General features: G+C 38.9%; 1 protein-coding gene across 1 annotated transcript in view; it reads left to right on the top strand.

The window, feature by feature from the left end:
• LOC139727801 (uncharacterized) overlaps window positions 1–14,900 on the top strand; it is a 79,393-nt gene that overhangs the window by 53,081 nt on the left and 11,412 nt on the right. Inside the window, exons 6-7 of the mRNA XM_071638772.1 lie at window positions 7,652–7,759; window positions 8,503–8,550. Of these exons, the coding sequence (XP_071494873.1) occupies window positions 7,652–7,759; window positions 8,503–8,550 (156 nt within the window). The remainder of the gene's footprint in view (window positions 1–7,651; window positions 7,760–8,502; window positions 8,551–14,900) is intronic.

Raw genomic sequence — 14,900 nt, 5'->3', positions numbered from 1 at the left:
TAACAAAGTGACTGAGAATAATGCATGCACCAGTTTCTGTTTCGTTGTTCTATACACAGAAAGTTGTTTCGTTTTCCAATCCTGTGCAGGCACACAGAGATTTACAGAATTCAATCATCTTTGGCTATAACGCCATGGTCGCGTGCAAAATGAATGCAGCTTATCTAACTTAACCTGTAGTTACTGAATAGGGGACTACTGTATATTCAATTTATACATTATTAATCGGATGATAGAACCTGTCAAAGAGTAAATTGCGGATATCATATACCATTGTCAAATTCACTTTCTGTTCTATACAGAGTATCAATTGAATGTTATGAACCACTTCAGCATTACCAATCATTATCATAATTATTTCCCTGAAACGGCTGCATTTGTATGAGCGGGAAGAGTTTGGCATCATACATAGCAAGAGTCGTGACTACAAAACTAAATAGGGCCTACATGTATTATACAAGGTTTTAGGACACTTTGAATCATGCCGCCTCCCCCCCCCCCCCAAAAAAAAAAAAAAAACCCAACAACTTAGTGAAATGTTGTACAATGTATGCCCTACTTCCATTAACCTATGATCTTTGACCTTTGAATACATGGTCATTTGGTACATTTTTTCAAGGAATAGGCATTTGGATGCGACGTAGGTATTATATAAAAGAAAAATTGTTTTAGGGAAATACATTTAACCACTTCAGAAATAATTATGGAACAAATATCAAAATATTGACACGTTCACTTCTTCCGTAACATGACAGAAAACTTTCCTCACCGAATCGGTCTGCCGTAATTCATGAGCAAGTCATGGATATATACTTAGTTCGATTAAAAGTATACATTGAGTCATTTCAAAAGCATCTAACGAAAAGTATGCTTCAGAACTACATCATTGTCATTTATTCTATAACACTAATAATATAGAGCTATTGGTCCGCCATATTGCCTAACAGGTCGTTGTCCTCCTACCACGTTTGTTTAGCAAATAAGGCACAGAATTTAATTTTGCACTTGCTGCCAAAGACTCTAGTCTTCTTTTCTGCTATTCTCAGACATGTACGCTGGTGTTGTATGAATTAGAAACGGAAGCTTAATATTCACCATCTAACAAGGCAAAAGCGAAGTGATGCCTCGTCCACGTATCGACTTTGTGATTACAGAGATTTTCAAATGGCATAGGCCTAGTTCATTGACTTTTTTACTGTTGACGTAGTCGGACTTCACCAATATTAACACTTGACAGCAATCATTAGATGATCTGAGGAGTGAATTTGGTGGTCATATAGCTCAAAAGTGTGGAAAGTTATTGAAAGAACACCAGAATACTATGTCGGCAGTGTTTATCAGGTGAGATACAAACATAGAACAAGTTCCAGTCGGTTTCAGGAGGTTACTTTTCCAGCCAGGGCTGTAGTCTAGCTGGTAAAATTGGGTCTTTGAGGGCATCTGGCGGCTACCCCCCCCCCCCCCCCCCCCACACACACACACACTTCTTAAAACGTCTGGCAACGGCCATGCATATATCCTGTAAGTGTAAATAACAAGTTCCAGTGGGTTTCATTAGGTTATATTTTCAGCTAGGCAAGCCTATAACTGGAAAAAGTTTGGTCTTTAAGGGCGTCTGGCGGCTACCCCCCACCACTTAAAATGTCTGGCAATGGTCATGCATTTATCCTGTAAGTGTAACAAACAAGTTCCAGTTGGTTTCATGAGGTTACTTTTTCAGCTAGGCTAGCCTAGCTGGAAAAATTTGGGTCTTTAAGAGCGTCTGGCGGCTACCCCCCACCACTTAAAACGTCTGGCAATGGTCATTCATTTATCCTGTAAGTGTAACGAACAAGTTCCAGTGGTTTTCATGAGGTTACTTTTTCAGCTAGGCTAGCCTAGCTGGAGTTGGGCCTTTAAGAGCGTCTGGCGGCTACCCCCACCACTTAAAACGTCTGGCAATGGTCATTCATTTATCCTGTAAGTGTAACGAACAAGTTCCAGTTGTTTTCATGGGGTTACTTTTCCAGCTAGGCTAGCCTAATTTTGAGGGGTCCTTTTTTGGCCCTCCTGGCCACACCCACCACCGATGACCAGCCAGACGTGCATTTCCATACTTAGGGGCATATGTACTAAATTGCAATACATAAAAATTGGTAACCTTTTCAGCTAGGCTGACCCCCGCTGGCTCCCGGACTAAGTTCCCAGTTTTTGACCTCGAAGGCGACAATCCGTGTTGGCAAAAAATTTGTTGCGACACGGATTGTCGCCCCGTCACGGATTGTCGCCCCGGGCTCGGGGTGGTTCCTCCGGTATAAAGCTTTGGTGGGAGGGGTATGACTGGTAAGTAATGCGTATGTGTGTGTGTGTGTGTGTGCGTGTGTATGTGTGTGTGTGTGTATTGTGAGCTGCATGATATGTGATGTGTATGATTTGTTGTGTGTGTGTGTGTGTATGTGTGTGTGTTTGGAGTATAATAATACAATATATAAAAACTGCATGTGTGGTGGTTGTATAGTGGTAGTGGTTTGTTGTTTGTGTGTATACGTGTGCCTGTATACCTACGTGTGTATGGGGAATATAGTAGCGCTACTGTGGCAATACAAACGCCTTCAGAGTGTATGAGCACGTGTTTAAGGAATTCACACCAGCGTTGATCTAAAAATAGTATGGGTGTGTCAACCAATATCAGCGGTGAGGCGGGCTAGGCGAGAGAGAGACCGAGAGAAAATACATACGAGGGAGGTACCCTCCCCAAATGTTATTTGTCTTTGTTCATTTTTCACTGCAGTCATTTTCTTCCATCAGTCTTATAAACTAGAACGTCCATACCACTATTCTTTGTCCCAGAATAGGTTTGGCATGCTTTATGCATGAGCGAATAATTTCCACACGCCGTAAAAAATTTGTCAATCGTTAGTTGATTTTAGCACAAACGAACTGCCATTACACACCGCTAATACATACGTAATACAAACAAACACCAACAAACACTCAAACAAATCCTCATAATGCAAATAAACCAACTCAACACTTTTTTGTGTGTGTTTTTCCTTGATATTTATTGATTTCATTCAAATCATTCATAAATCGACCCATTCTGGATATAACATGAACAAAAAAGTTACAAATGGCAATTCGAAACACAAACAAATCCATTTGTCATTTTATACTACAAATAATCTCACTTCAGCATAGATAATTCGATTATAGACCAACCCTACTAACAATTTCTTCACGAAAATGTTTTGACATGTAGGGCCCTACCAAACCTATATTCCTTGAATATATTGGTTTGGATCATGTAGCACCTCCTTACTTACAAGGGCATATACATAAAAAAAACACAAATACATTATACAAATCTAGAATAGAATGAAATCAGTCATAAAAAACCCGACCAACCCCCCCCCCCAACCGAAACAAATCTAGGGCCTACATCTATCCTGAATATTAAATCCTACCAAAATCTGTCATACCATTTAACTATCCTTTTTCAAATCCAACCCCCAACCCACCAACCCCTGATTGACCAAAGAATTCATCATCCCACACCCACATTCACTAACCCACATACACACACACACACACCCATACACACACTCACACACACACACACACACACACTCACACAACACACACACACACACACACACACACACACACACACATACACGAAGGTTCGATATTCGGATGGTTCGTTTTCTTTTCCGAAGCTTCAAGTATCCGAAACACACAATTCCCTGTACCTAGAGGTTCGTTGATCCAAAAATGAAATTCGGAATAACGAACCTTCGAATAAAGAACCTTCGGACTAAAGAGCCTTCAGAATAACGAACTTTTGCAATAACGAATTGTAACCCCCTCCCCACATACACACACACACACACCCGAACCGATACCACATTCCTTCCTGATGAAACGACTTCCCAATGTTGATAAATACGCAGAAAAGCAGCATCCACCCGCACGCAATCACCACTCTGAATTCATACACAAATCCGCCAAACCAACTCATCAAAGTCAAAGCTGTTGATAAAATCAATATCAACGTTTATGCCAGCAACAGCTTACAAGGTATCCCTACCCACGCGCGGCTAAAAAACACATACGCAAAAAGCTGACATAATAAATACATTCTTCCATCATACACACCCACACACACACAAACGGACACGAAATTATCATGTGCGCGCGCACATACACACTTCCTTGAAACCTCACCATGACTTTTTACATGGCATGTTTGCATGGATGTAGCCATGTTAGTTATGTGTAAGTATTTCAATGACTATGTCCAGAACGATATTACCCAGCAAAATGTGCTTCGAGGGCGGGCGACAATCCGTGCCGCCAGCCCTCGTCACGGATTGTCGCCAGGCGACAATCCGTGACGGGGGCGACAATCCGTGCCGCCAACGCCCGACACGGATTGTCGCCTCGAGCAGGAGGCGACAATCCGTGTCGCAACAGTCGTCCTTTCCGTCAATTTGTTCTGTAGAAAAAGAAAATAATACATTATGTAAAACAGCGTGTTTTCATATTTTGCGTATTACTAACGTTTTTGTATCCTTGCCGTCTTAATATCTCCATATTAACATGATAAAATACTTATGCATGCACTATGGAAATCTTTGCATTTAGAACAAAACGTGACGAACATTTATGAGGTGCATTTGTATTATACCTTCAGGGTGGCACACTCTCGCTTTTCCGAGATCTCGAATTATCCCAGAAAAGCGGGATTTTGCACAGTCATGAATTATTCATGTGTTGCCGCAGGGTTCGCTGCCTCTCTCTCTCTCTCTCTCTCTCTCTCTCTCTCTCTCCTGTACAATGTGAATAGACTTGCTCTTCCTCTTTGAGACGTGTCGGTTTAAAATAATCACCTTAAAAGATGCGCATGGTAGAAGATTCTTTTTTTTCACGTATGTGTTATATCGATATTTATAAGCTCTTGCCATGACCCTTTTTGAAGGTGTGTTTTCACGGAGCACGCGAACGATTTGCGAAGGACTCGAATGGCAAAATCCAGCATTCCTATTTTAGTCTGCAAAAGATCGCCAAACGAACGTGAGGGTTCGGAAGCATCGTCAATTGTTCGCCAACATCGTTTTTACTTCGGCGAGAATTTCAAAAAAGTTTGGATTTTTTTTTGCGAACCTTTTCCGCACACTTGGTCGTGATTTGCTCGTGAATTGTTCTCGAAAGTGTCTTTAAAGCCTCGTCAAATGCGCAAGACCTTCGCAAGACACGGGCGATGTTCGCAAAATGTTCGTGAAACCCCAAACAGACTCCGAAACTTTGGAGAATGTCTCGCGTATGTTTCGCGTATGTTACGCGAAATCTGCGAAGTTTTTCCGATCATTTTACGACGTAATCGCAAACTGTTCGCGTACCTTTTGAGACATTCTCGCGAACGTTTAGCGCACGTTTGGGAATGATACCTGTATGTTTTCTACAAATATAAGTCGTACCATACACCTAAACATCAAACAATTATTAACAACTATAGTAACAAAAGAAATTAAAGACTAGCAAAGAGAAAGAAATGTTTGATATACAAAAAAAAAAATCGCAGAATACAGTTAAAATTAATCTAAAGTATGTAAAATTTCATTTGAAGTACAAAGATTATGTGTTGGAGGAACTGCAAAAAAAAAAAAGATCATATGCTTTACTAGTGGAGATACGTCCTAGGAAAAAATGTAGGCAGGCACACAATAGAAAAATGAAAGAAAAAGAAAGGAGAAATAGAGGAAAGAAAAAAATTCAACTCAAGACAGCTTCCACCTCTCCTTGGGTACATTTTCTCCCGTGATTACTGAAAATTTTTCGTTGTTCGCATTTCCGTCGCGTGATCTTCGTGTACGTAACATGCTGTACTTAAGCAATGATACACATGACATTCGCACATACGTCGTGGAAACTTCGCACAAATTGCGCAAGAATAGTTTTCGGCTTCATTGTCGGAAAACATTCGGAGAAAAACTTTTCCGAATGCTGGATTTTGTCATTCGCGTCCTTCGCAAATTGTTCGCGTGCTCCGTGAAATCCCACCCTAGGTGTCTTTAAAGCCTCGTCATATGCGCAAGACCTTCACAAGACACTCGCGATGTTCGCAAAATGTTCGTGAAACCCAAAACAGACTCCGAAACTTTGGAGAATGTCTCGCGTATGTTACGCGAAATCTGCGAAGTTTTTGTGATCATTTTACGACGTAATGGCAAACTCTTCGCGTACCTTTTGAGACATTCTCGCGAACGTTAAGCGCATGTTTGGGGGCTGTATGACCTACGTTTTCTACAAATCAAAATCGTAGCATACATCTTAACGTCAAACAATCATTAACAACTATATAGTAAAAAAAAAAGAAATTAAAGACTAGCAAAGAGAAAGAAATGTTCGATTTAGAAAAAAAAAATCGCAGAATTTGAAGTATGCCAAAATTATATTTGACACTAGAGATTATGTGTTGAAGAAACTGAAAAAAAAAATTAAATGCTTTACTAGTGAAGATAGGTCCTAGAAAAAACTGTTGGCACACACACAATAGTGAAATGAGAGAAAAAGAAAGGAGAAATAGAGGAAAGAAAAAAAAACTTCAACTCAAGACAGCTTCCACCTCGGGTCCTTGGGTACATTTTCTTCCATGATTATTAAAATTTTTCTTTGTTCGCATTTCCGTCGCGTGTTCTTGTGTACGTAACATGCTGTACTTAAGCAATGGTACACACGACATTCGCACATACGTCGTGGGTACTTCGCACAAATTGCGCAAGCATAGTTTTCGGCTTCATTGTCGGAACACATTCGGAGAAAAACTTTTCCGAATGTTGGATTTTGTCATTCGCGTCCTTCGCAAATCGTTCGCGCGCTCCGTGAAATCGGGGTTAACCCTGCACACTTGGTAGTGAATGCTTAAACACAAGCATCGTTAATATCAAGCGGTTGCTAGCCTCATTTCAAGATTATGTGAATTTGCGATCATACATGTTATTCACACCCCTCTAGCGGGTACGCATACGCAATACGAACACGTTAGCGACAGTGTTAGTGAGAGCTCGCATACCCCCGTCTTTGTGGTCATGTTTTGAGCGATCTCGAAAATATAACTGTGATTGGCGAGTAGCCTGCATGTACTGTTGAGTGGTTGAGTGTAGTCGAACGCGTTCGTTTCTGATTCTAATTCTAAATTAGAATTCTTTTCCGTCAATCAATAGAGATCTAAGGGTTGGTTTTCAACTTTTAGTTATGAAAAGATCGTCTGGTGGCAGATTTGTTCAGGAAAAGACATGTTATACCCTCTGCCAGAATCCATAGAGCTTACAGAGGCAACGTAATTACCGGTGCCATGAGATTGACTGGCACTTGTGGAGATGCTGGAGCTCGGCCTTCGTGAAGGTACGAACGAGAGTCTTCTTTTACAATGCCATGCCAACGCTGGCGTAATACATCAGAAATAACCTTTTGGCTTACTAGGGGTGGAGGGCAACGTTGTTTGCGGCATTGCAGTAGTATGGATTAAACAAACTACCGGACAATGACTAAAAGAGTGTTATATTTTCTACAGGTTACTTTCTGATTGTATAAAAGTGACTCTATCGGCAATTACTTCTATCAACACCCAAAGTAATTTAAAAAATGCAATTATTCTTTTTGCAATCACCAGATACAGCGATTGGTTCTGTCCGGAATGTCAATTTCAACAAGTATCCTTCACTCGATTTTACATCTGCCCTTTCTGAAGTCCCTTACTATACAGCATGTTAAGAATGAGGTAAGATTAAAAAAAAAAATCAAAAGTAAATTGGGTTTGTTTTGAGACCGTTAAACCCGTCTGTAATAAGATATCCTTTGGGCCTACATTGTATGACTTTTAATTGGTTCAACAACACTATTATCTATACCAGCATAATATGCAGGTTTATAAGCGATAATCTTTGTTAGTCCTCGACTATACCCTTAAAGGGAAAAAGTGTTGCTTAACTCAATTTTCTTTTTCTTTCTTTTTTTGACGAAAATTGAAATGGCTCTTCTCCATGTCCGTCCACAGTATACTGTATAGTACAATGTCACTTTGGGATGTGCATTTAGTCCGTCTTGATATTATGTAATTATGCTTTAATATTGGCACTAATTATGGTAATGGGTGCCCTGCTTTAGCCTAGAAAGTGAACAAAAAAGGCAGAATTTTAATGATTGCTAAATTTATGCTAGCTGAATTTCTTGATTACCAGAAAATTGATAAGTTGTACATTTACTGCAGAAGTAACAAAGCATCATTTTTCGATACAGCAGTAATATTTGTGTGTACTTGAATTGTGTTGATGTATTTAATCGTACTGACAATGCTTCTTTCATTGTTATGATGGGTGCAAGTGTGAGATTTTGTACACATGTCTTATCTTTGGATTAGCCCAGCATTTCTTTGTTTATACCACGCACGTAACTTTTCGAGATGTTTGCGTCTACCTGCTGTTTTTTTTCTCTTTTCTCTCTCCTACTTAATATGGTCTTCAGCTTTCCACGTCACATGAGGGAAACAACCGCGAAGAACCTGGAAATGAGGTTTGTACCAGAAATTGGCACGCACTGTTTCAAACTAATTTCATTCGAGATACGTATTTTAATGTTGCTTTAGTATGCATTATCACAGACCAGTGAAAAAAAAAAGGTTGTGTTTGAATGACAGATAATGTACTATCTTTACATCAATGAAAAAAGAAGAAGAAAGTTGCATTTCTATCGTTTCGGATCAACGCTCATGATATGCTGGTGTGCAAAGGGTGCACCAGTGGTGGATACGGAATGGGAGCACAAAAAGGCAGTCGTTTCACTATAAATGAAACACCTCTAAGAACGCGAACAGATGATGGCAGAACCTTAGTGCACCTAACACTCAATGTATGTTATTTGTGTTTGTGTGTGTGTGTGTGTGTGTGTGTGTGTGTGTGTGTAATATTCAGCTTTCGTTTTTTTCGTCTGCCAATGAAATGACATGATTCGAATGTATAAAGGACTTGTGATCATAATTATGTATGATTACATATTTGTGTTTAGCTCACTGATACGCAAAAGATGCAATGACACATGATTGAGCTATTACTATCATTAATGCCCAGCGTCCATCGTGAGCAAACTGAAAAGAAAAATCCCACGACGCACTTTCACCAAACTTGGCATGTAGCATCCTACATGTGTATGATCTCAAATTATTAAAATAGGCGTCATGTCCCATAAGACAGTTTGTACACAAATATCCGGGGATGCCTCTCTTGAGATCTTTTTTTTTTTCTGTTTTATGGAGGCGGAGGCATTATGTGTTCGGGTTGTCCATCCGTCCTTCTGTCCATTCGTCCGACGTCCTTCCATCCATGCATGCAGCCGTCCCTCCGTCCATAATGACTTTTGTGGACAGCCTCAAAAACTATTTGAGGTGTACAATGACCCTTAAATACAATAATCGTATGTGTGAGTGGACGAAGTTATGTATATCAACTTTTTCAGTGCACATGCTCAAGTCAAAGATCAGAGGTCAAGGTTAAATCCTTAAAATTTCTCCATTTCCCTTATCTATGCATGCCAGAAGGTTCAATTCAAACTTTTCTTTAAACTTGATGTATACATCTATTACTTGATAAAGATTCTCTAGGAAAGTTTGGGCAATGGCATCAGAGGTCAAGTCAAAATACTAAAATTTTACTTTTTCCTCCACGCCTCGGAAATTGCTTAAAGGACAAGTTCACCTTCATAAACATAAGGATTGAGAGAATGTGGCAATATTAGTAGAACACATCATTGAAAGTTTGAGGAAAATCAGACAATCCGTTCAAAAGTTATGAATTTTTGAAGTTTTTGTGCAGTACCCGCTGGATGAGAAGACTACTGCAGTGTATGAATAACTTAGATGTCACATGCGTACAACAATATAAGGAAAATATAAAGAGAATTTCACAAAATTCCATCTTTTGAAAAAAGTACACATTCCCCTGGCTCGTTACCGACAAATGTTATGGGTAATATTATTCCCCCTGCCTTTAGAAAGAGGCAAGTCAAGTGCTCTTTTATTATGCGAAAAAAGTGAAAATATGTTGAATTTTCTTTTACATTTTCTTTATACTGTAGTACGCATATGACTCACAAGCTGTAGTAGTCTCCTCATCCAGCGGTTCCAACACAAAAATTTAAAAATTCATAACTTCTGCATCGATTGTCCAATTTTCCTCAAACTTTCACTGATATGTTCTACTAATATTGTTGCATTTTCTCAATCCTTATGTTTATGAAGGTGAACTTGTCCTTTAAGGTATCGTTATGAAACATAATACATGATAATGCATGTACTGCCTGCAATGATTCTCTTGGGAATCTTCAGGTCTTGGGGTCGAATGTCAATATATTAATGATATAAATACAAATACAAATAATCTCTTATATTATTCAATGCTGAAATTACAAATGCATCAAAAAAAAAAAAAAACAACCAGCACAAAGTCGCACCCGTGATTTTACATGGTGACTCAAAAAGTTGAAATGTGTCAACCGAATCAATCTTTAGTTTTTCATGTTTTCTGTAAGAGCTTTCCTTCTTCTCCATGAATGGGAAAGTGTGTTTTCACCAGTTTTTCTACAATCCTCATTTCTTGGAGAGTAGAGTGATCAGGTATGTCTTAGAGGCATTTTGTTTTTCTTGAAATCCTTTGCACACTCTCCACTTTCAAGTGTAACAACTTTCGAAAGGATAACGCTACCGCTTTGAAAGTTGGAATTAATCGCGGACAGAATACGTTGATAGAACATGCTCATTTTCTGCCAAATCTGATAATCCCTTCATTGCTGTTGCTCAAGTGGTTTACATCCTGTGTTTTTCCCCTTTTCATTTCACAGCTAGCACGGCTTGGTAAAGACTAAGAGCTTGAATAGACACCATACTTCAGAGCTTCTTTTCTCAGTTCACACTTTTCCAGAGTGTGAGCTTTCTTTCCAGTATTTAGATAGGTTAGGGGATTCCATTTGAATTGAGTAATACATCATTTTAAAGCTTAATAGTAGTCTGCTCTTTCGAATCTGCCCTTAACTAATGATGAAGGGTCATACTATAAAATTATTATATATATCACAACCCATAGAATTTTCAAATGAACACCATGCATTACACTTAAGCCCCCCCCCCCATTTTTCCCAACTTTTCTCTGTTCTTTTTAGATGATAATCTGTAATAATGCTTGAAAGTGAACTTGCCAGACTCAGATGAGCGCGCGACTTACTCTGCTTTCATGTTTTAACGGAATGGACAAAATTCATATTATATATATATTTTTTTATTACAATTGAACAAAAATTACATAGATTATGATAAATCATCATCATCTCGTAAAGGCTGTGTCACACCTTTCCGGGCAAGCCTTGCGTGCGACTTGCGAACAATTTCTGCTACCCAGAGGTACCCGCAGATGAGCTGCATGCACAGGACAGTACCTAGCACGTATCTCACCCGTAGTTACCAGTTGCTGCGCACGCAGGTCCTATTCACCCGCAGCCAAAATTGGCCCTGCTCCACCTTTTCGGGCAAGCTACGCGGGCTTGTTGCGTATGGGGATTTTCCAGCACGCAGGACAATTTTTGCGGAAGGACAAGGATATGGGCGAGTTTCGCTTCGCATGCGTCCAGAATGCTGGATCCGTTCTACGTGCATTCCATGTGGCCTGCGTGTCAGGCGCGTGGGTGGCGAGTGAGGGCTGACATCTTGGTGAAGGCATCCCTCTAAAGGTCTGATAACAGTCCTCCTGTTAGCAGAACTCCAACAGAATGCCATTATCCTGCATAAATGCGTAAATGCATATAGATCCAAGGGCAGCCTACGTACTTAAAGCGGGTCAACTACTTGTGACATGCGGCAGATACTGGCCTCCTACTGGCGTTCTCCTCAGACCTCTGCAGGCAATCCCCGCGACTCACCCGGAAAAGTTTTGTTTATGCTCAAAACTTGGCTGCGGGTAAATCGGATTTAAAGGCCGTGTCACACCTATCCGGGCAAGCTACGCGTGTTAAGGTCTTAAAGTGTAACCCGGTCTTAAAGTGTAACTCGGTGCCTAGGCTTCTGAAAATGTGTCTCGCATATAGAGCGCCACCTGTGGTTTTGGATAAGTTTTATAGGCCATTTCTTTCTGTCGTCTGCTCACACACCATCCGTGGTTTTGAGTACGTTATCAGCCAGTTCTTTCCGTCTTCCGCTCGCTTGCTATAAGAATTGCACTTTGAAAATTTCGAAAATGAATTGCAGAGTATTGTTGTTGTGGTGTTTGTTTCTGTTTACATCGCTATTTGAGTGTCAGTGTCAACCACGTCCAGGCAGAAAATCAGATGATGATGGCGAAGAAAAGCTCGGCGAATGGCAAGAAGATGGACAGTCATTTGCGTGTCGAGGCAGTGGTGATGCTGGCATTTCAGCTGCAGCATTTCAAATCCAACCTACTCGGCGTTAGCATTCCAGACTCATTTTTTGTACTTGTTGTAGTAGTGTGTGATGATATAAAAAAGCAATGGATAGGACTATAATCATAATCGATGATTGTTCAACTTGAGTTGTTTTCAGTTGCCAAATAACCTCTGTGACTTGGAAGTCATTCGGACTGGGACTGTAACAAGTCTCCCAATCTTGCCATTTCTGATGTATACATGCATGGATATGTTAATTACATTCCAGCTATTCCACTGCCAGTTGACCTATTCAGCATTCTGGTATTCCAAGCGGTAGTATTGTATTTGTTGTAGTAGTGTGTGACGGTATCTAAATAAACTAATAATCTGTACATATTCTATGATCGTCAAAATTTACAATGTAAGTTGCATTCAGTTGCCAAAGTATCCTCCATGAAAAGTTTTCTATTTAAACATTTGTTAAATATCTACTTTGGAAAGTCATTGTACCTGGGAGTGTGACAAGGTTTCAATCTTGCCATTTCTATAGTCATTTATTTCACGATTTCACGGGTATTTCATCTTTTTATCAGCAAGTATTTGTTTATTCATATAATTCCTTTTTTATTTGATGCATTAGTGTGCAAAAATATTGTATGTAAATGTTCATTGTTACCATTAGACACAAGCAAATTCGGAATTTGTAATAGGCTGGGTATTTGCTCTTTTTGTTCTCAGTGTCTTAATAAATATTCGCTAAAGATATTTTCTCAGCTTTTGAGTAATCATAATGGAATCTTACACATTAGAGCCTTTGAGGGCAGATTTAGAAAGATATAATATGCATTGCATTGTCGAAAAGGGCATTATCAATGATGGCATATGACGCAATACTGTCGATTTGTAATTCAAAAGAATAGTACGGTAATCGATCCTCCCCTCCCAAACAAAGCTCAGGAGGGGACTGAAATGGGCTCCATAACATACGTGTGTGCAATGTTTCCCTTGAACTATCAAAGTAGATTAGTGCACACTGTAAAACGTACATACACATGTATTGTCACTCTGAGGTGACCAACCTTATGATGCACGTCATGTCAAACCTACACGTGTTACAAATCAGTCTGCCACCCTCCTTGATAATATTTTTACTAATTCTTTACAAGTTTTGAATTCTTCTATAATCTTATCCGATTATGACCGATCACTTTCCAATTATAACATGCTGTGATCTTAAACATTCGGTTAATAAGTCTTATTTTCCTTCATTTTGACGTAGAGCCATACCAGAAAATTTAGCTAGTCTTGACGCTTGTTTATATAGGGTTGATTGGTCAAGTGTCTGTGATACTGTGATAATTTTATGGAGATAATCAATAAGCATTTAGATGATTATATTCCTAAACTAAAAGATAAGTCAGTAAATTGTAAAACAACACCTAAATTTCCATGGATTTCGAAATCTCTCCTCCGTTCAATTAACAGGAAAAATAGGTTGTATTATAAATTCAAAATGAAAAAAAAAAACTGAGGAGTCAAAAAATAGATATACATCATATAAGAATATTTTGATTAAGGTCATACGATCTGAAAAGCGGTAATATTATACCATTCAGGTAGAAAAATATAAACATGACGTGAAGAATACATGGAAGATATTAAAACAGGCCATAAATACATCAAAAAAGAAATTGAATATTACAAAAATAAGATTTGATAATAAAATTGTTGAAGATCCTGGTGATATAGCAAATATTTTTATTTCTTATTTTTCAATGATTGGAGAGAATCTGGCAAAAGAAGTACCGCAGTCCGATACACATTATTTTTTTTTGCAAAATGTTTAAGTCAATCCAATCCCAGTTCTATTTTCTTAGCTCCAACTACGAAATATGAAATAATAGACATTGTTACTGCAATGAATGATAAACGAAGTGCCGGTTATATATGATGATGTAAGTAATTTTATTATAAAGGGAACTTATTTTCTATTGCTGATCCACTTTCTCATATTTTTGATAAATCTATATTTTATGTTGTTTTTCCTGATTGTATGAAAATTGCTCAGGTGTGTCCTTTATTCAAAAAAGGAGACAGTTTTGATATAAGTAATTATAGACCTATTTCTTTACTTTCATCCCTATCTAAGGTTTTGGAAAAATTGATATTTACAAGAACGATTAAATTTCTTAATTATTATAATGTTTTTACGAATTCTCAATTTGGGTTTCGTCAGAAACACAGCACCATTCATGCTCTTTTGAAGTTTATTGATAACGCCGCACATACTATAGATGACCATTCCCATCTTGTTGGTATCTTCCTGGACTTCTCAAAGGCCTTCGATACAATTAATCACGAAATTTTACTTCATAAATTGTCTCATTATGGTATACGAGGGAAGGCCTTGGAGTGGTTCAGGAGTTACCTGTAAAACCGAAAACAATATGTATCCTTGAACGAGCACAGCTCTAGTCTTGAAGTTATTAAATGTGGCG

This window comes from Diadema antillarum, unplaced genomic scaffold (assembly GCF_040938485.1).
Source record: "Diadema antillarum isolate AM-2024a unplaced genomic scaffold, OU_Dant_1.0 seq00000152_RagTag, whole genome shotgun sequence".
Taxonomy (NCBI): Eukaryota; Metazoa; Echinodermata; class Echinoidea; order Diadematoida; family Diadematidae; genus Diadema; species Diadema antillarum.
The sequence above is the reverse complement of the archived record's forward strand: the minus strand, read 5'-3'. Positions and strand labels throughout refer to the sequence as shown.